The sequence below is a fragment of the Rhinatrema bivittatum genome, chromosome 9, assembly GCF_901001135.1.
Source record: "Rhinatrema bivittatum chromosome 9, aRhiBiv1.1, whole genome shotgun sequence".
NCBI lineage: Eukaryota > Metazoa > Chordata > Amphibia > Gymnophiona > Rhinatrematidae > Rhinatrema > Rhinatrema bivittatum.
Window position 1 is genome coordinate 128,096,620 of NC_042623.1, and position 27,340 is coordinate 128,123,959.

Genomic DNA, 27,340 nt, shown 5'->3' on the forward strand with positions numbered 1-27,340 from the left:
GCATTCTTTAGCCCCTATGTGACTGCTGGCTCAGCTGGCTAATCAGGTCATCCAAGGAGGATTTGCTTGACTCCCCCCTCCCCCATATTATCTACATTGCCCACTGTAGGCCAGCAATAGGTCTGGGGGAGCAATGAGATAGATAATAGGCAAAGACTGGATTCAGGGCAGGAAATGCTGGGCAGGGAAAAGGCCAAATAAAGGGTACAGGCATGGGCAGAGAGGGGAAGGGGGTCACTGCAGTACACTATGAGCCAAATTTTCAAAGGGGTACGCGCGTAAGATACGCACGTACCCCCCGAAAACCTGGCCGAAGTACTCCCTGCGCGCGCCGAGCCTAAGTTGAGTAGGCTCGGTGGCACGCGCAAGCCCTGGGACGCGCGTAAGTCCCGGGGCTTTCCTGGGGGGGGGGGCCAGGGGCGGGTCGCGGCGGTGCGTCATTTGGGGGCGGGCCCGCGGGCGTGGTTCTGGCCCGGGGGGTTTTCGGGGGCGTGGCCGAGGCCTCCGAAACGGCTCCCGGGCCTGGGAATCGCGCGCCGGCGGCCGGCCAGGGGCACCAAGTTACGCCTGCTTTGGGCAGGCGTAACTTGTACAACAAGAGGTAGGGGGGGTTTAGATAGGGCTGGGGGGGGGGGGTTAGGTAGGGGAAGGGAGGGGAAGGTGGGGGGAGGCGGAAGGAAAGTTCCCTCTGAGGCCGCTCCGATTTTGGAGTGGCCTCGGAGGGAACGGAGGCAGGCTGCGCGGCTCGGTGCACGCAGGCTGCCGATTTTGGGCAGCCTTGCGCGCGCCGACCCTGGATTTTAATGGATATGCGCGGCTACGCGCGTATCTATTAAAATCCCGCGTACTCTTGTTTGCGAATAGTGTGCGAAGAAAAGTACGCGCGGGCGCAGATTTATAAAATCTACCCCTATGTTTCTGTTTAACATAAAATTCCAAGTTGCCAAGGGACAAGGCATGCATCCAGAATTCAATCTGAGGGAGGAAGTTACAGCCTAGAGGGCAATTTCCCAGAAAGATGCAGCTGTTGGCTGGACTGAGCAAAAGACCTTGTGACCCATTGCCTCCTTCTATGCCCCCCCCCCCCTCTTTTTCTCAACCCTATATTACCCATGTATCTATCTCGCCTTTCCTCCCCTCTGTTTCTCTCCCTTCTCCTCACCCTGTCCCTCCTTCTGTCTGTTTCTCCCCCTTCTGTATCTGTCTTGGCTGGCTCACTGCAGCCCCTCTCTTGGGTCTTGGCCCCGCATGCTGTGAGAGGGGATTAGGGGTGGATGGGACCAAGAGAGCAATTGCTACAGAAATCTGTGGAGCCACTGGTTGTTGAGGGCTCTGCTGTATCTCAGCTCCTCTCCCTATGCTGTCCAGTCACAGTATAAGAAAAGAGGTGGGGGCAGAAAAACAACGCAGCCCCCCTCTGAGAGGATCCCACCCTGTAACTAGGAGACTGTGGGGGGAGAGGCTTTTAGCATCTGATTGGTACTTCTGACTGGCCATTGAACAGCATGCCTAAAAACCTGGCTGTCCAGTCCAAAATTGGGCAGTTGAAACATAGAAATGACAGCAGAAGAAGACCAAATGGCCCATCCAGTCTGCCCAGCAAGCTTCCACACTTTTTTTTTCTCTCTCTCATACTTATCTGTTACTCTTGGCCTTTAGTAACCTTCTGGTTCTATTTCCCTTCCACCCCCGCTATTAATGTAACCTTTTGGTTCTATATCCCTTCCGCTATTAATGTAACCTTTTGGTGCTATAACCCTTTCATCCCCGCCATTAGTATAACCTTTTGGTTCTATTTCCCTTCCACCCCCGCCATTAATGTGGAGAGTAGTGCTGGAACTGCTTCTAAGTGAAGTATCTAGCTTAATTGGTTAGGGGTAGTAACCGCCGCAATAAGCAAGCTACTCCCACGCTTGTTTACCCAGCCTGTGCAATTCAGTCCTTGTTGGTTATCTGAATATAAATCCACTCTTCTTCATTTCCCCCTGCAGTTGAAGAGGAGAGCTTCTCTGGATATGTATTGAAAGTGAAATATCAGGATTAATTGATTCGGGGTAGTAACAGCCGTAGCAAGCAAGCTACACCCATGCTTATTTGTTTACCCAGACTGTGGAATTCATTCCTTGTTGGTTGTTCTCGGAATATAAAAATAATCTTTTCTTCATTCATAGGTTAATATAGAGTAGTTTTAACTAACTCAAAAACTCCCACTCAAACCCATAATGCTCCAATACCCAAAACAGATATTGCAATTGCACTTTGTCAAATGCTTTCTCAGCATCTAGACTGATAATCATATTATTTATGTCCCCAAATGATGAAAGCCATAAGGCACGTAGTAACTTCCGAATATTACTAACACTGTGTCTTCCTCTAACAAAGCTGACCTTATTGGGACCTACCAAATCAGGGACAACCAAACTGACCCCTAGATTTATCAAAATACCATATTTATTGCAGAAATAGAGCCCGCAATAAAAAGGAGAGTGGTCAGGCTAATTTCCCTGCTCCTGCATCACATAGGTAATTTCTGCAAGGTGCGATAAATGTAATTGCATCTGTGCTAATTTTCGCTTCGGGCACTGATTAATCCACTGTGGAGGCGTTATAATGAAAACGTTTTTATTGCACATGCCGTTAGGGGAGAGAGAGAGAGAGAGAGAGCAAGTGCAGTGTATAAATCAACTCCTCTGGTACCTTTCATCAATTCAAACAGCAGAAAATCTTCAGTGACATCAACTTTGCTATTTGTACATTCTACTATGTATGTAAAACCTACCCTAAACCCCACACCGAGTTAAAAGTGCCCCCTCTTACAGTGGCATAAATAGTAAAGTACCCACATAAAATGTAAGAACTGTCCACCAATCAACGAACAATAATCAACAATAGAAATACGTTGTCTCCAGTACTTTAAACTAAGACTGTACCGATCACTATTTTGTTCAATTTCTTGAAGGATATAAGATTAATTTATTTTATTTATTTAGTTATAAACGCTATGGACCTTCATAACACCCCGCGGTTTGCAAGATCACAGTTTTCACTTGCTTGTCCACCGCTCGGGGTAATTTTTAATCATTGGTCCCGCATAATTCATTTTTTTGAAATACATGGAAAAATTTCCTTTTTGAGAAGTAGCATTTACTGCTTTAAAAAAAAAAAGGAAATTTTTCCATGTATTTCAAAAAAATAAATTATGCAGGACCAATGATTAAAAATGACCCCGAGCGGTGGACAAGCAAGTGAAAACTGTGATCTTGCAAACCGCGGGGTGTTATGAAGGTCCATAGCGTTTATAACTAAATAAATAAAATAAATTAATCTTACTTCCTTCAAGAAATTGAACAAAATAGTGATCGGTACAGTCTTAGTTTAAAGTACTGGAGACAACGTGTTTCTATTATTAATAAATAGTAAAGAGATGTTGCGGTCCTGGCCGCGAGCACCGCGGCCAGGCCCTTACCTCCTTGTTCCCGGACCTGCTCCTGCCTCCGGAGCACTGGCTTGCGGCCTGTTTGGCGGCGTCCCCGCTGGGGTGCGCCGCCGCGAAGGTGCCTGAGGACGCCCCGCTCCTAGGCGTGTGCGCATGTCACTTGGGCGCCTTTCTAGCCCGTTTCCCGCCAGTGGTGACTCCGCCAGGTTCCTGACGTCAGACGCCGTGGCCTTGATAAGCCGGCCGCGGCCATCCAGTCCTTGCCTTGCAACGAGTTAGCTTCCCGGTTTCCTGTTGCGCTGTGCCCCGGAGTGACTCACTTGGCTTCGTCGCTCCGTTCCTGCTACAGTACCTGCTTGGTTCCTGCCTGCCTGCTACAGTACCTGCTTGGTTCCTGCCTATCTGCTACAGTACTTGCTTGGTTCCTGTCTGCTTGCTACAGTGCCTGCTTGGTTCCTGCTTGCCTGCTACAGTACCTGCTTGGTTCCTGCCTACCTGCTACAGTACTTGCTTGGTTCCTGTCTGCTTGCTACAGTGCCTGCTTGGTTCCTGCTTGCCTGCTACAGTACCTGCTTGGTTCCTGTTTACTTGCTACACTTCTTGCCTGGTTCCAGTACCCGAGTCCTGCTACAGTTCCTGCCTGGTTCCAGAACCCGAACCCAGTTACAGTATTGCTACTGTCCTAGTCTGGTTCCAGTTTCCTGTCCTGATCCACAACCCGCCTAAGTCCCAGCGGCCAGGCCCCTACGGGCTCCTCCCGGGGGGGGGGCTTCGGCTTCCAAGGGTGAAGCCACCTAAGTCCCAGCAGTTGGGCTCCTACGGGCTCCTCCCGGGGGAGTACCAGCTTCCAGGGTGAAGAGCATCTACGTCCCGCCTGATCATCTGCCTCCCGGCCTGCTAATCATTAGAGACACTGACCATCTTTTCCCAGTCTCCAGCAGGTCGGCCCAAGAGTCCACTAAACTGAGACTCCCACAACAGATTGCAAGCCCATGGACTTGGCGGATGCACCCGCTCCCTCGGATCTGCCCAGGATGGCCCGGCAGATGCTACAGCACCAGAGCTGCATTGATACTTTGGCAGCCACGGTGGAACGGCTATCCTCGCACCTGGATTCCTTGCCTCCCGCTGGCAGGGCCCCTGAGGGTCACAGCTCTTCTGTGACTCAGTTACCGGCACCCTCCCGCTACGCTGATTTAAGGACCTGCCGCGGCTTCCTGAATGAATGTTTTGTACGGTTCTCCTTGTTGCCTTGGCTGTTTCCCTCGGATGCGGTGAAAGTGGCATATATCCTGTTCTTGCTCGATGGGAAAGCCTTGGTACGGGCTTCTCCTCTTTGGGAAAACAATGATTCTTCGCTAACGGATTTACAATTGTTCATTATGAACTTTCGCCAGGCCTTTGATGAGCCCGCCCGAGTAGCCACAGCTACGTCTGACCTGCTGCAACTTCGTCAGGGGGCTCGCTCCTTGGCAGACTATGTAATGGAGTTTCGGACTTTAGCCCAGGAGGTAGGTTGGCAAGATGGTAGTCTTAAGGCCATCTTTCTGGAAGGCCTCTCCGGACGCATAAAGGATGAAATTGCTGCTCAAGATCTCCTTGAATGAGATGGCTGCTCGTATTGACCGCTGCCTACAGCAACGGGCCAAGGAGCAGCGCTCCTCTCGCCATAGTCCGGCTCGTGGGCCGAGACCTGTGCCCTCTCCTAAGAGTTCTCGTCCAGACGCTCCCACCTGCGAACCCATGCAGCTGGGACGGGCCCCCCCCGCTTTCTGCCAAAGAAAGACAACGTCGCCGTTTGTTGAAGTTGTGTTTATATTGTGGCCAGAAGGGCCACTTCTTGGCACGCTGCCAGGAGCATGTGGAAAACGCCAAAAGCCTAGGAGGTCGGGAGGAGCTCCTCCTAGGCTGTGCTACAGCTCCTCAATGTACCGTCCCTGATACTCTGGAATACCCTGGAGGATCCTTTGAGATGATGGCGTTCCTGGATTCTGGAGCCGGAGGTAATTTCATCCTGCACGACTTAGTCTCCCAGTTGCGAATTCCTACGCATAGACGGGAGGTCCCGTTACGAATTACCTCTATCCAGGGGATGCTCCTTCCGGGCCCCGTCCAGATGTCCACGGCACCCATTACAGTCCGCACTGGGGCGATCCATTCAGAGGAGATAGCCTTCCTAGTGTTGGATAAGGCCGTCCACCCTGTGGACGGCCTTATCCAACAAAAATTCAAAAGTTAAATAAAACTCCAGGGATATTATTATAAAAAAAAAAAGACATTCCATAGATGAAAGGAGAAAAATGTGCAGATCAGCTCTGAAAAATTAGCTGGAGGTAAGAAGGAAGAGCACTAGAGCACACCCCCAACTTCCCCTCAATATCCAGGCATGGAGTCAGTCGCTGCTGGTCATTACTTACTTAATACGATCAACCCTTACATAAAATAATAACTTTTAATGAGTAGAGAACAAACTGAAAATAGTCACCAATCCTTTCTCAACAACTTTGTAAAGGGTCATCCTCCCAGCAAAATGAAAAAACAATGTGGTTATTAACAGGTTCCTTTCCAGTAATTCAAAGGTTGACAGCCCTGGCAATCTCTCCTTCTCTTTACCATGTTTCAAAAAACAAACAAACAACCTATCGACCAATGTCAGACAGCACTCTAAAAATATAAGCCCAAACAAAAAAAAAATAAAAGGAAATTGCTGCTAGATCATTCACCTAGACTAGCCAGAAATTTCTGCATCTGATCCTTTGATTTCAACCAAACTTTATCATTGTCTTTGAATACTTTGATCATGGCTGGAAAAAGAAATGAGAATCAGATGCCCCGCCCATAAAGCTCCGAGTAAGTCTGGGCCATCTCCTTAATAAGAACATAAGATACGCCATACTGGGTCAGACCAAGGGTCCATCAAGCCCAGCATCCTGTTTCCAACAGTGGCCAATCCAGGTCACAAGTACCTGGCAAGTACCCAAACATTAGATAGACCACAAGCTACTATTGCTTATTAATTACCATCATAGTAGTTTTTGGATTTATCCTCTAGGAACTTATCCAAACCTTTTTCAAAGATTTGGATAAGTTCCTAGAGGATAAATCCCACAACAAAGAGACTATAAAATATATCTCTTTGTTGTGGGAGTCTCAGTTTAGTGGAGCCTTGGGCTGACCTGCTGGAGACTGGGAAAAGATGGTCTGAGTGAAAAAGAATTTTCTTTGATTTGTTTTAAATGAGCTACTTGCTAACTTCATGGAGTACCCCCTGGTCCTTCTATTACCTGAGAGAGTAAATAACTGATTTACATTAACTTTTTCAAGCCATTTTATGATTTTGTAGACTTGTCGCCTCTTCTCCAAACTGAACAGCCCTAACTTCTTTAGCCTTTCCTCATAGGGCAACTGTTCCATGCCCCTTATCATTTTGGTCGCCCTCCTCTGCACTTTCTCCAGTGCAGCTATATCCTTTCTGAGATGCAGTGACCAGAACTGCACACAGTATTCAAGGTGCGGTCTCACCATGGAATGATACAGAGGCATTATGACATCCTCCATTTTATTTTCCATTTCCTTAATTTCTAGCATTGTTTGCTTTTTTGATCGCCACAGCACACTGGGCTAATTTCAATGTATTATCAACCATGATGCCTAGATCTTTTTCCTGGGTGGTAACTCCTAAGATTGAACCTAACATTCAGGTCTATCCTGTAAAGTGCGGCCGGTTTACCCTGCTCCTAAGCCGCGTTTTACTCACTTTCCGGCTGCGTTATCCCTTCCTGCGATCCCGAATCCACTATAACCTACTCCTACCGCGTCCTAAAATCCCCGGCCAACCCCTTCCGCACGCGGCATGGATATTGCATGCAAACGAGCGAATTAGCTATTCCCTAGCATCCCGTAACCCGCGCCCCGACTATCGCTATCTTTCCCTGCCGTTTTGTCGCGCGTTTAACCTGCAAACTTACCGCCTACCCTGACCCTGCGGTAGAGGCAGGGGTAAGGGTAGGTGGCAAGCTTTCCCCCAGCCCCCGCTCACCTGCCCCGGCCGCGATCGTGGGTGCCAGTCTCCGTGGCAGCCCCAGTCCTCTCCCCTCCTCCCGAAGCAAAAAAAAAAAAAAGCGAAAAAAACGTTGCAGCCCCCCTCCGATGTCCGGAGGGGGCTGCAAAAAGTAAGTTGCTTCGCCGCTGTCAGTTCTTCCCTCCTCCCGGAGCTGCTTTTTCAGCCTTGCTCCGGGAGGAGGGGAGAATAGACACTGACAGCGGCGAAGCGAAAAAAAAACCAAAAGCAATTTTGGTTTTTTTTCAAAATTTTGGTTTTTTTCCAAAAGCGACAATTTTGGTTTTTTTCCAAAAGCGACTTACTTTGGGATCTGTCAAGATCCCAAAAGTAAGTCGCTTTCGGACGCCTGCACAACTTACTTTTTTTTGCAGCCATCAGCAGGAACACATGGCGATCGTGGCTCCGGTAGCTCCTCCCGACGAAGATGGCCGCCTGCACGGGGGAAAGCGTGCAATTGGCCGCTGAAGACGTGACGTCACGACGTTTGGCGTCACGGGATGAAATGACAGATACCAGCGTGGCGTGAAGCGTTAGGCCCGCGCACCCAGGATACTGTATAGGCGCTCTATCCAGTAAAATGGGTTGCGTGGGCCTAAGGCTTCACGGACGCAGTTTACATTTACATAAAATTAATGTTCAGGATCGAGCGGTAGGTGTGCTGCACTGTGCGTGCGGCAACCGCGGGTGCCGCAGGCACTAACGCAGCTCTTCCTACCGCTCGGTACAGGATAGACCCGATTGTGTAACTACAGCAAGGATTATTTTTCCCTATATGCATCTCTTTGCACTTGTCCACGTTAAATTTCATCTGCCATTTGGAAGCCCAATCTTCCAGTATCGCAAGATCCTCCTGCAATTCATCACAATCCACTTGAGATTTAACTACTCTGCATAATTTTGTGTCATCCGCAAATTTGATCACCTCACTCATTGTACCCCTTTCCAGATCATTTATAAATATATTAAAAAGTAATGGTCCAAGTACAGATCCCTGAGGCACTCCACTGTTTACCTTTTACCACTGAGAAAACTGACCATTTAATCCTACACTCTGTTTCCTGTCTTTTAACCTACTTGCAATCCTCAAAAGGACATCACCTCCTATCCCATGACTTTTTAGTTTTCTTAGAAGCCTCTCATGCAGGACTTTGTCGAACGCCTTCTGAATATCCAAATACACCACATCTACTGGTTCACCTTTGTCCACATGTTTATTCACTCCTTCAAAAAAATGTAGATTTGTGAGGCAAGACTTCCCTTGGGTAAATCCATGCTGGCTGTGTCCCATCAAACTATGTCTATCTAAATGTTTTGTGATTTTATTCTTTATAACAATTTCCACTGAAGTCAGGCTCACCGGTCTATAGTTTCCCGGATCACCCCTGGATCCCTTTTTAAATATAGGGTGTTATGGTTTTGAGGTGTTGGAGTGGATTCTTGGGTACTGCGGTGAATGCAACTCCCACAGGGAGGAGCCCCATGAGGAACCACAGTAATAAGCTAGACTCTATACACACAGACACAGAGAATTTGCATTTATTATACAGCTTGGTGATACTGCCCAGGGAGCAGCAGCAGTGAGGTAACCCAGTAGAAGTAGTCCAGGGGTCCTCAGCAGAGGAGACCAGTTCCACACACGAGTAGATGGTAGGCAGCGCAAGGTGGTAGAGGAAAGTCCCGGATGCAGACTCTGAGCGCTGAAGCTGAGACAGACTGATAAGATTAGTTACTCACTGAAGTAGATAGCTATATTGATGAAGATCCTGGCAGGCAAAAGTAGATCAGTAAGGCACCAGAGCAGGCCCTCGAGGAGCAAGTACCCGATATCGCAGATAGGCACCTGTAAGAGAGCATAAGGGCCCCCGAGGAGTGGGTACCCAGGTTAGCGATGAATTACCCCAAAGGGCAGAGAGAGAGAGAGCTTCCTGCAGCAGCTAGGAAGCGGCAGAGCAGCTTAGACCAGAGGCAGTCCAATCCTTGCTAACTTGATTTGTTAGCAAACGAAGGGCAGGCTAAATACCAGGATGTGATGTCATTCGGAGGGGATGCCCCGAGGTTCCCGCCATGACGTGGATAAATATGTGGGTGGAGTGTGCGCGCGCACCCTAGGAGGCCCTCAGGAAAATCATGGCGAACACCGTTGCCGTAGCCGTTCCGGGGACGCCGGAGAGAGCGGCAGCAGCCATCTTCCCAAGGCTTGAGGAGAGATAAGGAAGAAAGGTGAGGCACAGAGGTCGAAGCCATCTGAGACTGATGGACGCAACACAGGGGTTACATTGGCCATCTTCCAATCTTCAGGTACACTGGATGATTTTAATGATAGGTTACAAATTAATTGAAATAGCTCTGAAATTTCATTTTTTAGGTCTTTCAGAACCCTGGGGTGTATATGGGCTTCAGAAACTTTCTGCGAAAAGTCATTATAAAGAATCAATTTCTAACCTTCATATTTAAGAACTCTCTTCTTTTTCTGTTATGCTTGCATTAATAGGACCTTGATGGTGAAATTAAGTATTTAGAAACATAGAAACAGCTATAACTGATCTAGGACTTTGCATGTTATCTCATACTGAACCAACACAATGTGCATACTCCACTACAAGTGGTTCGTTTTCCATGGACTACCCCAGTACTTTGGGTAAGCATACTTGAAAAAATTGCATAAATTGGTCTTCTTTAATCTGTTCCAGTAAGCCAATGACCTGTAAATTGTTACGCTGAGCTCTATTTTCTTGGTCCTTTATTCTGTCTGGTAATAAGACATTTTCTTTTTTAAGAGTAACTAACTGTTCCGAGATTACCTCCTGTGCAGATACTCAATTCTCCAGATCCGCCAAAGATTCAGAGTGCTTCTAAATACTCTTTTTAATCTCATCCATAGAGGGCTGCAACTTAGATAAATAATTATCCAAATTCGCTGATATCAACTTCGAAATATTGCGTACCAAATCCTCTTTCAGGTCAGAAATGCCTTTCTCAAGCTCTGTCGCTATATTGCTATGTATGGGTTTCACGTTTTCTTTTTCCTTCGCCAGTCTTGCAGATTTCACTGACATTCCAACAGACACAATAACGCAGGTGAGAAGACGAGTAATATTTTGTAATTGAAAAAACACAAAATCTTAAGGGGCACAAAGTTTGCAGATTGAGTAGGCCCTTGCGGAGCTCTGCCAGATGTGACTTCTCAGTGAGCTGGCTTCACTGGAAGTCAGGATCTTCTAAAAAAAAAAAAAAATGCATTGGAGGCAGTGGGTCGGTACTTGTATTGTCTCTCAACTGTCTGCTGCGTCGTGCTTTGAAAGATGTCTTTCAAAGAACAACACTGGGGCTTAGTAAATGATAGGGAAGGAGGAGAATGAGGTGCCCAAAGCTCTGCCAAGCTCCTGTCTCCTCCTTCTTTTGTGTAATTTCATCAGCTGTTGAAGACAAGGGATGCCCAGTGGGTCCCAAGCACAGCCCATCCTGCTTGCTGCTGAAGACAATGAGGCATGATAGTCCACGAGCAGATCCCATCCCGCTTGTGGCTAAGGAGCTTGAACATTGAGAGAGGCTAGGGAGACCCACTTGCAGATAAGGAGGGCTATGTGGCCTGTGTGTGTGAGTAGAATGCTGGGAGGGTGTGTGTGTGCACAGAATAACAGCGCACTGGAGGGTTTGTGGTGTGTGATTTGGAGCCTGAATGAGAGATGTGTGTGATAGAAGGATTTTGTAAGGGTGCTTGTTTGTGTGTGACAGTGAGTCCATGTAAAGGACTGTGTGTGTGAGAAAGGGAGCCTATATGAAGGGTTGTGTGAGTGTGCAAGAGAGAAGGAGCCTGTGTGAGAGAGGGAGCCTGTGTGAGGGCATGTGTGTGTGTGTGCTTGAGAGACAGGAAGCCTGTGTGATGGAATGTGTGAGAGAGAGAGGGAGGCTATGTGAAAGTGTGTGTGAAAGAGGGACAAAGAAAACCTGTGTGAGAGAAAGGGACAGAGAGAGCTTGTGTGAAGGTGTATGTGAGAGAGCGTGGGAGAAAGAGCCTGTGTGAGGGGGTCAAACTCTGGGCGTGTAAGGGGTTGAGCCTGTAGTGGGAGGGGAGAGATGATACAGAATGGAGGAATTAGAGCCAGAGAGGGCAGAGTGAAAGGGGTCTGGCCAGAGCAGTAAGGAGAAATGTTGGAAGAAACACTCTTACTGTGCACTTTTAGGGGAATTCTGCTCAAAATATTTAAGATTGCATCTTTGGGTAACAACTTTTCTGTATTACATTTTAAATTAAAAACTGATCAGAGTGATCTATATTGAGGTATTTTTACCAATATAAGATTTGCAGAATTTTACAGTTTGGTGTGCAGAATTTCCCCTGGAGTGCTCTGGATCTCCTTCTTCCTATACCCAGATCCCCTACCCTCCTTCCTCCCCAGATCCACTGTCTGTAAGAGAATGATAGTTGGGGACAATTTTCATGACCCTACCCTCAACCAAAAAGGCATTCTGTTGCCCCTATATTTCACTCAGTGTAAATTTAATTTCGATACAAATAATTTATCTCCCGTTTCAAGTTTATACTAGATGTTAATATTGCAATGTAAAACATAAAAAGGTGCTTTTTTTGTTTGTGGTGAAACGATGTGTCAGGAACATTCGTTTCCAGTTATTTTATTTTTCCTGGCAATTTCAATGTTATAAGAAAAAGAATCAGTGGAAAATGACTTTCCCACTGGTTTTTGTTCTGTGTGTTATATCAAAGTAATTTTCCTTTTATTTTGTAATAGAAATATCCAGGAAAAAATAAAAACGGAACGAAGGTCCCTACAGCTGGGCCAAAACAGGCCCCCTTCCGTAATAGCAGGCCCTTGGCTCTTCAATCTGAGGGTGGTGGTGGGAAGCGCTCTGCCTGAGTCGCCGTGTCCCGCATCCCCCATCCCCCTTATGTCATCTCTGACAGTCATATAATTAAATGCACAGAACTCTTAATACGTGAAAACCTGCTACTTCCTTCCTCGTTGTTTGTATCACGCCGCAAACAACAAGATCGCGCAGCCGCGAAAGTAACATGTGGGTCTTCGCACGGTCTGCTCCGTGTACCCCTCCGCCACAACTCTTCCAGCAGAGCTGACAGCATGAAGGTAATAGCTCATGAGAACGCTCTGAAGTGGTCGGAAAGTGAGCTAGTCACCATCCCAGTTAATGTAATGGAAGAGAAAACAATTTTGGCTACCGTTTCCGCCTCCAGGAGCAGCACTCTACTGGGTACGTGATTATAAACGTTCCACCGCTAGTATTCTTAACGCGCATGCGCCGACCTGGCCTCGTCCTTTTCTTTCGCTCTATCCCTCCCCTGCTGGTTCCGCGCGCTGGCGCTTAGTGACGTTGCACACAGCGGTGGTAGTAGCGCGAGGCTTTCCTAATCCGTACCGAGAAGGCACGTTTCTGAAAGAGTGAGGCCTAACGTGAGAGCGCGAGTCACTGACGAGGCCCAACAACATGGCGAGTGCCTCCTATCATATCTCCAATCTGCTAGAGAAAATGACATCCAGCGACAAGGACTTCAGGTAGGAGAAAATCAGTGGTTGTACGGACGAAAGTGGCGCAGTCTGGCTGTGGAAGCGGTGGCAGGGGTTGTATTTATGTCGGACACCACAGCGGGTGCCCCTGTCTACTGCAGAGGGGGAGGAAGGGTTGGTGGGTTCATCTGGATGTCGAGAACAGTTCTGCTGATGCAAATGGAGCCCGACTTTGCAGGGGCGTTTAGCTGTGCAGTAGCGTAGTTTACTTTGACTTTGTCATTTAAAATGAGTGCCTTGCGTTAAACTATTAAAACATTCTAGAGATGCCGGTGTAAGTTTTTTTTTTTTTTTTATTCTGTTGGCATGTGTTTATGGAAGGGTTCTAAATCATTTTTGTGCTCTGCAATATTTCATGTAGATTTGCTAATTTACATGTTAGCGTCTTTACAAACGCTTAATTCCAAAACTGCTAGTTTTAAACCCAATAAATGGGAGCTAACAAAAATACTGTAAAGAAAACAAGCAGCACAAATATTGGGTACGATGTACTGAGTGTTTTTCCCATAGACACAAAATGGTAAATACAGTTAGTATATCAGACCCTTTGTGGGGAAAAATGTTCAGTATATGTGGCCTTATATAATTAGTAAATAAACAGAGGGCAACCAATAGAAAAAGTCTGTGTTCCCAAAGGAAAGTTAGGTTGGAATGAAGTTGCCAGTCATAACATTTAACATGTAAATTAGAATTGGAACTTGCATCTACTTTTAAAATGTATCAGCCTTTTAGTTTCCTGTAAGAACTACATACTTTGAATATCTGATATTAACATGATTTATAACTACTAGCAGAACTAATTTTATACAGTGCTTACTTATTTCCAGGTCTGGAGATGGTTTGACTTTAATGGACATGGTATTTTACCTTGAGAGAGTTTCTCACTGAAATAAAATATCTAAAATGAAAAATGTAATTAATTAGAAGTAGGCCAGTTTTGGTCTTCAATAGCCACTAACCAATCTGGTTTTCAGGATATCCACAATAAAATATGCATGAGCTTTATTTGCATGTGCTGCCTCTATTGTATGTAAATATGTCATGCATATTCATTATGGATATCATGTAAACCAAGCTTGTTTGTGGCTGTTGAGGGTTGGAGTTGGTCACTCATGGTGTAGTACTTCGGATTCAAATATGCAAACATCTGTACAACATTTCTGATATAAAGGCTGCTTAAACGCAAGGATGGATGTAAGGCTTGATTTACTCAAAATTACCGGTAGGTTAGATTTTGAGGGTAAATAGCATTGCAAAATAGCTATTTACCCTCAAAAGTAAATACCCTCAAAAGATATTTGGCATATTTCATTCATGATAAAAGCATGTAGGAGGAGGAGCCAGACTAGATATACACAAACATTTATTTATTTAAAGTCTCTTCTATACCGATAGCCGTTCACACATCGTATCGGTTCACAAAAAACAAGAACTTTTGGGCGGAGCCCTTACATATAACCGATAAAAATACAATTAACAGGGTTAATACAAAATAATACAAAATACATTTGTAAAAATACAAATTAACAGGGTTAATACAAAATACATAGTTTTATGGACTATGTATTTATTTGTCCAAACCTCTGAAAGCCTTCATATGCTGGGTCAAATCCTGTCTGGGTCGTAAGTACATGGCAGATCCCCATGAAGTAAATCTGTTTTTGGTTACTCCCTTCCAGGAATAACAATAGCTTTCTTTTTTCTGCCTGGCTAATAACGTTTTATGGACTTTTCCACCAGGAACTTGTCCAAACCACTTTTAAACTATGCTATACTAGTTGCCTTGACCATGTCATCTGGCAGCAAATACCACAGCTTGATTGTGTGCTGAGTAAAAGTTTCTTCTATTTGTTTTAAATCTGCTGGTTTATTTACCCTTTCCAATACTAATCATGGAATGTCCCCATGATTAGTATTGGAAAGGGTAAATAACCATCCTGAACTAATCTGTTCCACCCCACTCATGTTTTCATACCAGAACTATTCCATTCTGTTTATCATTTTTGATGCCGCCCTCTGCACTTTGTCTAGTTCTGTTTGTCTTTTTTTTTGAGCTGAAGCAACTGGAATTGCATACAATATTCAAAGTGCGGTCGCTTCATGGATCGATTCAGAAGCATATTTTCTATCTGATCATCCTTCATTCCTTTTTGGATCGTTCCTGATGCTCTCTTTTCTTTTTTGACTGCTGCCGTGGATTGAACTGAGAATTTCAAAATATTGTCCATAAGGGTTCCACAGTCTTTTTGCTGGGTGGCGACTCTCGGTATAGAATCCAGCATTATGTACCTGTAGCTGTAATTATTTTTCCCTATGTGCATAACTTTGCAGTTACAAATTTAATCTCCTGTTCAGATGCCCAGGCATCTGAATCTCACAAGATCCTTGTGCAGTTCCTCACAATCAGCAGCTATTTTAATAACTTTAAATAATTTTGTGTCCTCTGCAATTTCATCACCTCTCATTACCTTTTCCAAAACATTTATGAATGATGAGCAGCAGAGGTCCCAATTCTGATACTTGTTGTACTCCATTAATTACTTTTCTTGATTTCGAAAAATATTTAGTGCTATTTCCTGTCTTTTAACCACTTGCTAATCAACAATAATCCTGGCATCTAGCCCATAACCTTTTACTTCTTGATGAGTCTCTCATGGGTGTTTGCCAAATGCTTTGTGAAAATCCAAATGCACTTTTGAACTGGCTTACCTTTTAAGAACATAAGAACATGCCATACTGGGTCAGACCAAGGGTCCATCAAGCCCAGCATCCTGTTTCCAACAGTGGCCAATCCAGGCCATAAGAACCTGGCAAGTACCCAAAAATTGTCTATTCCATGTTACTGTTGCTAGTAAGAGCAGTGGCTATTTTCTAAGTCAACTTAATTAATAGCAGGTAATGGCCTTCTCCTCCTCCAAGAACTTATCCAATCCTTTTTTAAACACAGCTATACTAAATGCACTAACCACATCCTCTGGCAACAGATTCCAGAGTTTAATTGTGCATTGAGTGAAAGAACTTTCTCAGATTATCTTATATTTTACTGGAAATGCCTTGTGAACATTATTGATAGGTAAGGTGACCTTATAGCTCCATGTCTACTGGACAGTTGAACCAATCCTGTAGCAACATAGAACCAGATGGCATCCAGTCTGCCCATCTACATCTCCTACACAGTTTTATTGTCCCTTCTTCTCCCTCTAAGATCCTTTGTGGGAAAGGAGAGGCTAAGCCATGTAGACAACTGACTGATTCATGGCTCAAAACCTGGTATAAAGAAGATGGTTTTGAATATATTGGGGGCTGGGGCTGTGTATGGAACAGTGAAAAGCTATATAGTAGAAATAGCTTACAGCTAACCATGGCAGGAAAGCCCCACGGACTTGGATATTAGTACTGAGACATGGTTCAATGAGTCTATGAATGGGATGTGGCTATACTGGACTATAATCTATTGAGGAAGGATAGAAATGACAGAAAAGGGTAAGGAGCAGCTTTCTAAAAATAATATCCAAGCAACTGAAATGTAGGGTGCGTGGGGAAAGGAAGAAGCGCCAAGGGCTGTCTTTAAAAAAAAAAAAAAAAAAAAAAGAGAGAAGAGAGAAGGCACTTCTGTTTATGCTGGGGTGGTCTACAGGCCTCAGACTTGGACAGAGATCTAGTTGAAGATATTCTAAAAGTGGGAAGGAAGGGAAGAGGTGGTCATTGGTGGATTCAGTTTGGATTGGAGTATTTCTGTTACAGAATCTGTAAGAAATAGAGAGATTGTGGATGCCCTTCCAGGGACTCTTCCAGACAAATGGTGATGGAACCCATGAGGGGAGGAAGGATACTGTTCCTGATACTCAAAAATCGAGATAGTATCTCTAATGTCCAAGTAGATACTCACCTGAGCAGCAGTGATCTTAAAATGGTTTGGTTTAATATGGCTGAGGTGGAAAGAAGTCTTGCTAAGTTCAGTCATGGATTTCAAAAATACGGACTTGGTAAAATGGGGATGTACTTTGAGGAGGAGCTTGAAGACTGAGAGAAGGTTGAAGGAGAACAACAATGAGCTATAATAAATGAAACACCTGTTTAAGAAAAGTAAGTTAAAAGTAAGAGGAAAAGGGAAAATTGGACGAAAAAAAGTCATACATAAGCATTCAGAAAATATAAGAGGAACACAGGGAAGAATGTGGTGAAGCTGAAAAAGATGGGGAAAGAAATGGGATAGCAAAAGCTCAAATGAATGAGAGGATCGCAGAAGAGATAAAGCAAAGTTGCAAAACATTTTTCAGATTAAAAGGAGACAAGCAATGTGTAGAAGGAGACAAGGAAATAACTGAAATAGTTTTAACAAAACAAACCCCCCCCCCCCCAACAAACTTCAATGTTAATTAAAGAATATTTTAGAGGAAGACCATTGGCAAAAGTACGTATGGGAGTGGGATACAACCCAATTTACAGAAGTGAGTAGGTGGAACTAGCAAAACTGAGATACATCCCAGAATATTAAGGGAGCTTGGAGAGGTGCTGGCGGGTCTGCCAAAGGACCTGGTTAATAGATCTTTGGCATTGGAAGAGGTACCACTTAATAAAAGTAGTTCAAAAGGCCAGTTAGCCTTACCTTGGTGATTTGGAAAATTTAATGAAGGAAAGAAGGAAAGTGGATTTAATGAAGGAAAGAAGGAAAGTGAGGCAAAATGGTATTTCCAGAGGGAGGTTGAGACAAACACATCTGATATATTTTTTTTTGTTCAATGACAGAATTATATCAGGAGCACTTTATATAGTTTGTGGATTTCAGCAAATCTTTTGATTATGGTCTCCATTTGAGGCTTATGAATAAAATAAGTCTGAGAATGAGTCCCAAGGTGGTGAAATGAATTACATATTGATTGATTGGATGACACCATAGTGGTAAATGGAACCATCTCTGAGGCGAGATCAGTGATAAGTGTCCCAAGGTTCAGTTCTGGGGCAGATTCTGTTCGATATCTTAGAAGGATGTTGAAGAGGGGTTAGAAGGTAAAGTTTGTATTTTTACATATGATGATAAGGTCTGCAACAGATTGAACATACCTGAAGGAGTAGAGAGAATGAGAAGTGATTTTATGCAAGCTTGAAGAGTGGTCAAAGGTTTGGCAGCTGATATTTATTGCCAAGAAGTGCAGAGTTGTGCATTTGCGGTAATCCAAGGGAGCTGTATGTGATGGGAGGTGAAAGACTTATGTGCCTCTGGGTGATAGTGTCTGACAGTGTGAAGGTAGTGAAACAATGTGATAGAGAGGTGGCTAAGGCCAGAAGGAAGCTGGACTGCACAGGTCCATGACCAGCAGGAAAAAGGAGGTAATAATTCCCTTAGGTCTTTGAGACCTATCTGGAGTACTGTTTTAGTTCTGGAAACCATATCTCAAAAAGTATGTAGTGTAGGGACTGTACTGAAAGACTTGAAACTGAAGGACCTAAATCTTTATACCCTGGGGGAGAAAGGATAGATATGTGATAGACTTTTAAATACCTGAAACACATTGATACACAAGAATCAATTTTTTCTGATGGAAAGAAAGCTGTAGAATCAGGAGTCATGATCTGAAATGCCAACAGGTTAGACTTAAGAATATCGGGAGATATTTCTTCATAGAAAAGGTGGTGAATGCATGGAATGCCTTCTCGGAAGAAATAGTGAAGATGAGAACAGTTAGGGAATTGAAAAGGGCATGGGATAAACAGAGGCTTCCTAGTGACTATAGGATGTAAATGAAGAAACAGGGTAATCCTGTGTTTTATCTTTAGGTATAACATTTCTGCTTGGAGGTAACCTGAATGGAGCGGCAGTTACTATCCTAAACATTTTGCTGGGCAAACTGGATGGACTATTTTGGTCTTTATCTACCATTTATTACATTGCTATGTCCCATGCTTTCTTGATTTTTGATACTGTGCTAGTCTCCAGCACCTTCACAGGGAGGCTGTTGTATGCATCCCACCATCCTTTGAGTCTACCTCCTTTGACCCTCATTTCACCTTTTGGAGGTTTGGTATCCAGAACTATACATAGTACTCTAAATGACCACCAGAGACTTGAGTATTATCACTTCCTCTCTTCTGCTATTCCTCTCCCAAGCATCCTTTTGGCTTTTGATATTGCCGTATCAACCTATTTAACCACTTTAATATCATTAGATATGATCATCTTCAGATATTGCTTTTGTTTTGTGCACAGAAGAACTTCATCCCCTCTACTGTGCTCTTGGGTTGTTGTGACCCAAAATGGATGACTGTATCTTTAGTATTAAATCTTAGCTGTCAGACTTTAGACAGTTCCTTAGGCTTCACTAGATGCCATCGTAATGTTTCCTACACCTTCCAGGGCATTTATTCTGTTGCAGATTTTATCTGCAAAAAGGCAAACCTTGTTAATAGCCCTTCCTCACTGTTGCTTACAAAAATGTTAAACAGAAACAGCCCAAGGACTGATCCCTGCAGCACACTGTTATTAACCACCCTGTCATCAGAGAGAAGAATTACATTTACCACTACTCTTTGTCACCTCACTTTAGGACCCAAATCCATACTTCGGAGGTTACATAGAAATGATGGCAGAAAAGGACCAGCTGGTCCATCTGCCCGTTAAACTCATGATAGTATCTGTTATGCTGTGTAGGTTACCCCATGCTTATCAATTTCCCACACTGTAAAAATCAGGGGCCCTTGTTGGTTGCTGTTCGAATCCAATTCCCCATTATGCCTTGCCGCTCTCCTTCCCCCTCCTTCCTGGCAGTTTGCTAAAAAACAATAAAACCGAGGAACAAAGGAGGATCCCCCTTCCCCCTGTGCAGGAGCACCAGGCAGCAAGGCTGATTGCTGAAATAAAGCAGCCCTTTTCATCAGCTCCGGTGGTGGTTAATAACTGTGGGTGCACTGTAAGGTAAGGGAACAGATACTGCTACTGCATATAGTGACATTGCCAGTAGTAGTCCCCCATGGCATGGAAAGGGCGGGAGCATCAGTTGCCCTTTTGAAAACAAAAAGATGCAGGGCTGTAGTTGTGCTGCCTGCAGCACCAAATGACTCCCCAGTGTCATGGGTTCCTTTTGTCCAACAAATGATTGGGAGCGGGAGCCAGTATTACCAGGAAGTACAGGGGCCTCCTCCCTCTCAGAGGATGTCGAGTAAGTTGGAGGCGATGGGGTGAAGGCTGGAGCAGAGCTGCTTCTAGAAGGCAGGAGCCCAAACCCCTCTCCCCCCTTCCATGGGAAAGCAGGTTATAAGACTCCTTTCATGGGGGACAGGAGCAGCCTAAAGAAATTCTTCCAAATGTTTGAGGGGTTTTGCCAGATTTTTACTGGTAATGCATCAAGCATTTTGAGCTATGAAGGACAAGGCTATAGAGTCCCTTCTTTGCCTTAGAACCAAGAGGCACCAAGGTCTGCAGGGAGCTAAGGGTTAAATGACTACAACTGGCTGAAGGCATCAGATTCTCGGGCCATCTTGGCCCCTTAAGTCTAGATGAGACTTCGAGGTAGGGGAGGGCTCTGTCACAGATGGCCTATGATGTCTGAAGAGGAGGGTGAATACTCTTCCGAGGAAGAATCTTGTGACATAAGACTCTTCCAGAAGGAAGAGCTGTCAGCACTTACTGCTGATGTCTTAGCTGCTTTAGGATAATGAATGCAAAAAAAGGGGGACATGATCCTGTTCATTTAGAAGCCTCATAAGGCTTTTCCTCTATATGAGGCCCTTAAGAACATAAAAGCATGCCATACTGGGTCAGGCCAAGGGTCCATCAAGCCCAGCATTCTGTTTCCAACAGTGGCCAATCCAGGCCATAAGAAACTGGCAAGTATCCAAAAACTAAGTCTATTCCATGCTACTGTTGTTAGTAATAGCAGTGGCTATTTTCCAAGTCAACCTTATTAATAGCAGGTAATGGACTTCTCCTCCAAGAACTTATCCAATCCTTTTTTAAACACAGCTATACTAACTGCACTAACCACACCCTCTGGCAACAAATTCGAGTTTAATTGTGCGTTGAGTGAAAAATAACTTTCTCAGATTTGTTTTAAATGTGCCACATGCTAACTTCATGGAGTGCTCCCTAGTCTTTCTATTATCTGAGAGTAATAACAAATTCACATTAACCTGTTCTAGACCTCTCATGATTTTAAACACCTCTATCATTTCCCCCCTCAGCCGTCTCTTCTCCAAGCTGAAAATTCCTAATCACTTTAGTCTTTCCTCATAGGGGAGCTGTTCCATTCCCTTTATCATTTTGGTCGCCCTTCTCTGTATCTTCTCCATCACAACTATATCTTTTTTGAGATGTGGAGACAAGAATTGTACACAGTATTCAAGGTGCGGTTCACCATGGAGCGATACAGAGGCATTATGACATTTTCCGTTTTATTCACCATTCCCTTTCTAATAATTCCCAACATTGTTTGCTATTTTGACTGCTGCAGCACACTGAACCGACGGTTTCAATGTGTTATCCCCTATGACGCCTAGATCTTTCTTGGGTGGTAGCTCCTAATATGGATCCTAACATTGTGTAACTATAACATGGGTTATTTTTCCCTATATGCATCACCTTGATATATGCATCAACATGATATTGGTTGAGTGTGACTACCTGCAAAGTGAACTTAAGGGTGGCTGAGTCTTGAGCAGTTTATATCTCCTTAAAAGATTCTTCTAGCAGATCTCCCAGAGTGGATATGCTAGTGTCAGTAACGTTTAAGACCATTCTGGTAGAGGGCAGGACTGCTCACAGGCTCGGAAAATTGAAGCAGACCTGAAACAAGTCTTCACCACAAATGCTATGGCTATATAGCCCTCTATGTGGCTTGAGCATTAGTATGCTGGATTCAGCAGCTCCTGGAAAGCCCAGAAACATGTCCTAGAATCGGGGGGGGGGCAGCGTTTTTGGCAGACTCCTTTTATGATTTGGTCAGGATGTCCTCCCGAGTGGTAACCTTAGATGTTTCTCGGGCTGTGTAAGTGGGCAGCAGACTCTGTGTTTTAAGGCCTGGCTTTGTAAACTTCCCTTTAGCGGAGCACCTGAAGAACTAGTTAAGGGAAGGGAGGATCTGGAGAAACTAGTTAAGACAGGGCTTCTCAAACCTGTCCTGGGGACTCCACAGTCAGTTGGGTTTTCAGGATATCCAAAATGAATTTGTATAAAATAAATTTGCATATTATATGGGGCATATGCAAATTTCTCTTACATATTCATCATGGCTATCCTTGTATTATGATTAGGGAGAGTGGACTAAAAGACATCTAGATGCACCTTTAGGGACAAAGCTCCCACCGAAAAGGGAAACATTGAGAGCAGACAATATAATTTAGAATTTACTGCTTGAGACAAAGTAATCAAATCTGTGCATATCTGCAGCTCAGGACTGCTTGAGACAAATCTGAGTTGCCTGTGTTTGTGTATCAAACAATATAAATCCTCATCCCCCAGCTCCAGTAACTTGGAATGGATAGAAGACAGCTAGATACAGATCTATTCTCCTGCCTAGTGGTGGGTTTTTGTTTTTTTTGGTCCTCACACCTTGGAGGAGAATTGCTTAAATTTTGCACCATCATCTTACTAGGACAACACCAGGGTTGTACTATTTAACTCTTGAGGGGGAGATAAGGGAAGTAAACCTCTTTTCTTGTTCTGTACATAAGCATGTTGATATGTTTTTCTTTTTACTGTATTTTCTTATATGCATATATACTGTAGCCTCTGTATTACCTGTATCACTTATTATATTTTTGTATTACAATACTTTTTATAAAGTAACTTTTTCTATTGATCTCCTGTTTCCATGTCTCCTTCCCTACATGGTTTATAATCATCATAGGCCATTACAATCCTGAAAACCCAACTGGTTGTGGGGTCCTCTGGACAGATTTAGGAAGTTCTAAGGTAAGGATTTAGGGGCATTTAAACTCCAGAGACTCCCAGAAGATAAGGCCCGCATTGTGGTGCGAGGCGGCAGCGAGCCCGAGACTTTGTAAGTTCAGATCTGCTAAGAAGTCCCTTTCTCAGGCAGGTATGTCCAAAGCTAACATCTTTCAAGAGACCAAGAAAGCTAAAGGCAAGACTCTGTGACGCTTATCAGGCCCTTCTGGCGTTAGTCCTGGTCAGTGCAGGTCTTTTATGATTTTATCATGAGTGGACACACATCACCACAGACCAGAACTTGTTGTGCCAGTCCCTGGTGCCTTCAGTATTTCCCCCTGCATCTCCCCTGCCAAGAGAAGCTATAAGCACCACCTAATAAAGCTTCAGAACTTACAAGCTCTAATCCTGAATGCGGGCAAGGGACTTTATTCAATATCATTTCATAATACCAAAAAAAATGGTTCCTTTGAGTCTGTCCTAGACCCAAAAGGTCAACAAATGCCTTCACCTTTGTTTCTGAATCAAAACTCTTTGATCCATTATGGTATAATAAGAGGCAGGATGGGGGAGGGGGTTCCAATTATTATTATTTTTTAATTTTGAGGAAGGGCACCCTTTACCCCTGACTGACACGGCTAGGTGGAAAGTTGGTGGAGGCTGCCCCTATGAGGCAATACCTTAGAGGTATATTGTTGTGTTTCTGTTTTTTGTTTTTTTTTTGTTCCCCTTCCCCCCCCCCCCCCCCCCCCTCTTCTTTTCCTGCTGTGCCCAGGGGCTTCAGGGAGGACAGGCTGGGATTAGCAGGAAAGGAAATCAGCATCAGGCTGCTGCTAGACTGCATAAGTGTCTTCCTTTTTGCTCATCCCACAGCACTTGGTTGCAGGGGCTTGAAGCTGGGAGCAGTGCTCAGGTGCCCTTGGGCTGCAGGAGAGAGGCAGCTGCAGGAATGTTTCTCTTCCTCCTGTGGCTCTCTGGAGGAGAGGAAGGTCTTGGACAGTATCAAGAGGGAGCAGAGCAGGCAAGTGGAAGGAAGCAGTGCTGCTGTTGCTGCTGCTTCTCTTCCCGACTGCGGCAGCAGCAAGAGGAAGCCTCTGTTTACATGGTTTCATATAGGGTGGCTGCTGAAGGTGTTCAGGAGCCTTGGGAAAACCTGTGTTGGACTGAGGCACAGACCAAGTTGTTGTTGTCATTGTGACATCACGTCCAGGTCTGTGGTGCTGCTGAAGATGCATAAAAATAAAGCCAGAGGGGAAAATATGTAGCGGGGAGAGGTTTAAACAGATCCTGTGGGTTAAAAACAACAAAAAAGACGAGATAGGCACCATCTATGTTTCTCTGAGAAAATTTAAAAAATATAATTAAAATAAGTTAAATAAGTAAATTGAAATGCAGGGGATGCCAATATAATGGTTTGAGGGCCCTTAAACAAATTCCCACTACATGTAAAATATGAGAGGAAAGCTGGATGGTTCCCAGCAGCATTCCTGCTGCTTGGGGTCAGGAATCTCTTTTATAAATTTTATTTTTAATTGACTCCTTTCCAGATTCTTGCGGTTAGTCCAGTCTTGGTTTTCTCTGCAAGTTACAGCATGGCACAGCTCAGACTTACAGAAGCTGTTGCTGTGGCAACTTAGCCTCATGGCACAGACAGAAACAGTGAAGCGGCCAGTGTAGCACTTTGGCTCTTCTGTGGTTTCTGGGGACACTTTAAGAAATTCTAATGGCATAAAACCATTTATGGAAATAGTGACCATCTATAGCAGGGGTGGGCAAGTCCAGTCCTCGAGGGCTGCAAACCAGTCGGGTTTTCAGGATACCCCTAATGAATATGTATGAAATAGATTTGCATACAACTGAGGCAGTGTGTATGCAGGTCTCTCTCATGCATATTCATTAAGGGGCGGATTTTCAGAGCCCTGCTCGCGTAAATCCGCCCAAAACCGGGCGGATTTACGCGAGCAGGGCCCTGCGCGCCGGGAAGCCTATTTTACATAGGCCTACCAGCGCGCGCAGAGCCCCGGGACTCGAGTAAGTCCCGGGGTTTTCGGAGGGGGCGTGTCGGGGGGCGGGCCCGAACCGCGCGGCGTTTTCGGGGCGTGTCGGGAGCGTTCCGGGGGCGGGCCTGGGGGCGTGGCCGCGCCCTCCGGACCCGCCCCCAGGTCGCGGCCGCGCCCTCCGGACCCGCCCCCAGGTCGCGTCCCGGCGCGCAGGAGGCCCACTGACGCGCGGGGATTTACGCCTCCCGGAGGGAGGCGTAAATCCCCCGACAAAGGTAAGGGGGGGTTTAGACAGGGCCGGGTGGGTGGGTTAGGTAGGGGAAGGGAGGGGAAGGTGAGGGGAGGGCAAAGGAAAGTCCAAGGCCGCTCCGATTTCGGAGCGGCCTTGGAGGGAACAGGGGTAGGCTGCGCGGCTCGGCGCGTGCCGGCTATACAAAATCCATAGCCTTGCGCGCGCCGATCCAGGTTTTTAGCAGATACGTGCGGCTCCGCGCGTATCTACTAAAATCCAGCGTACTTTTGTTTGCGCCTGGAGCGCAAACAAAAGTAGGCTATTCGCGCTCCTTTTAAAATCCGCCCCTAAGGATATCCTGAAAACCTGACTAGTTTGCAGCCCTCGAGGATCGGAATTGCCAACCCCTGATCTATAGCATGGGGGTATTAGAGTGCCATATGAGACACCAGAGAGCATTAGTGGCACGGTTTGTTTAGTGACCTCATCAAAGCATGAATATAACACAAAAAAAAAAACTGTTACAGTTTAGCATGTTGCAGACAGCAACGCTTGACATTGAGAAGAGCAGACTTACTTTGCTGTACTCGGTCACAGACAGCTATTATCAAAAACTGAAGTGAGAACGCTGAGGGATCAGACAGGCACACAATAATATATGGATTTGAGTGAATGAGTTTAAAATTTTCTTTAGAATGAATACTAAAGGTAACTAAAATAACAGTTGACTGTAAAAAGCTGTAAAGCAGTTTGTTTAACTTATTGAGATATAAAACAGTGAAAGACAAAAGGTAGTGAATGGAAAAATAGCTGTGGCACATGTGTATGAATATATAGTGGGATATACCAGTATACCAAGTTGATATCCCTTCATTTAGTAAGGGCCATAATAAATAAACTCCAGATTCATAATGATAAATGTCATGTGGACTAAGTGCGGAGGATTTTTTTTTTTACTTAATTTTGCATGTAAATGAAATTGGGGCAGCAAATCTCAGCCGTCAAAAGCATTAAAAAAAAAAAATTAAAATAGCTTCCTCAACTGAAAAGTATTTATTTGAGATGAAGTAAAGAGTGGATAACAAACTTCTGAGTAAGCCGCTAGGACGTCCAAAACATCCATGGGTTATTTTTAAGGGCTTAGGAATTTTATTTATTTTTTCTTTTAGGATGAAGAAAAGTCCCTACTGTTCAAGAATTTATTAGGAAAGAACTGCAGAATAAACACCCAGCTGGAGTAATGAAAGACTATTTATCAATTATACCACCATGCATGTCACCTATTCCCTCAGGAGTGTTTTAGATTAGGGAAAAACTATCTGTTGCTATTTAAAAAAAAAAAAAAAAAAGACAAAGTTCAAAGCAGTTGTGGAAATACACTAAGGGTTGCACACTAGTTTACTTGAAGATAAACGGGACAGAGTAGTTAGATTCTGTGCATGGTGTGGAAGGACACAGTGTCTAGAGAAGAGGAAGATTATAAATGAGACATCGTGCCCCAACATCAGACGGCACTCGTCAACAATGCAGGTGACAAATTCAAGCAGCACACTTGGTAGAGGGAAGGAAACATCGCATTCTAGCAGCGGACTCTAGATCGCACCAAGCTGCACATATAAATTAGAGCTAATTCTGCACACACAAATACCCAAAACAAGAAAAGTCTAGCTAGACAGAAACAAGAGAGCAGAGAAAAACACAAACAAGAGTGAGTGAAAGGAAAAAGACACAAAAAAGAACAAAACACCAGAAGACAAAAACGGAACACTACAACAGTTAATGAAATTTTGAAGATGGTGGTAAGTATTTTAAGAAATCTGAAAATTACACACACAGAATCAAACTTTTACACACTCTACATCAGCTTAACAACTTTGCTGTAGTACAGAACAAAAGAGAGCATGCTTATCTGAGAATATAACCTTTTCTGGGTTAGAGAACCAATTACATATCTATATAGAAAGAAAAGAGCTCTTATTAATCCTGTTGTTTATTGCATATAAATGTTTTAACTACATTTGCCAGCTTTCAATTTATTTAAAATTATTTATATACTGTTTTTACACTCAATGGTTATCAAAACTCTTTACATAATTGTATTCCATATATAATATTAAAATGACATTAAAATATAGCGAAGCTCACAAAGCAAATTACCAAAAACAAAAAGACATGAGAATGAC

At 44.5% G+C, this 27,340-nt stretch overlaps 1 protein-coding gene across 1 annotated transcript in view; it reads left to right on the forward strand.

Moving 5' to 3' along the window:
• Positions 1 to 12,792: 12,792 nt before the first annotated feature.
• The window catches only part of LOC115098487 (cullin-associated NEDD8-dissociated protein 1-like), a 257,944-nt gene continuing 243,396 nt past the window's right edge, over positions 12,793 to 27,340 (forward strand). Inside the window, 1 exon segment of the mRNA XM_029615022.1 lies at positions 12,793 to 13,030. Coding sequence (XP_029470882.1) covers positions 12,963 to 13,030 — 68 coding nt within the window. The 5' untranslated portion in view covers positions 12,793 to 12,962.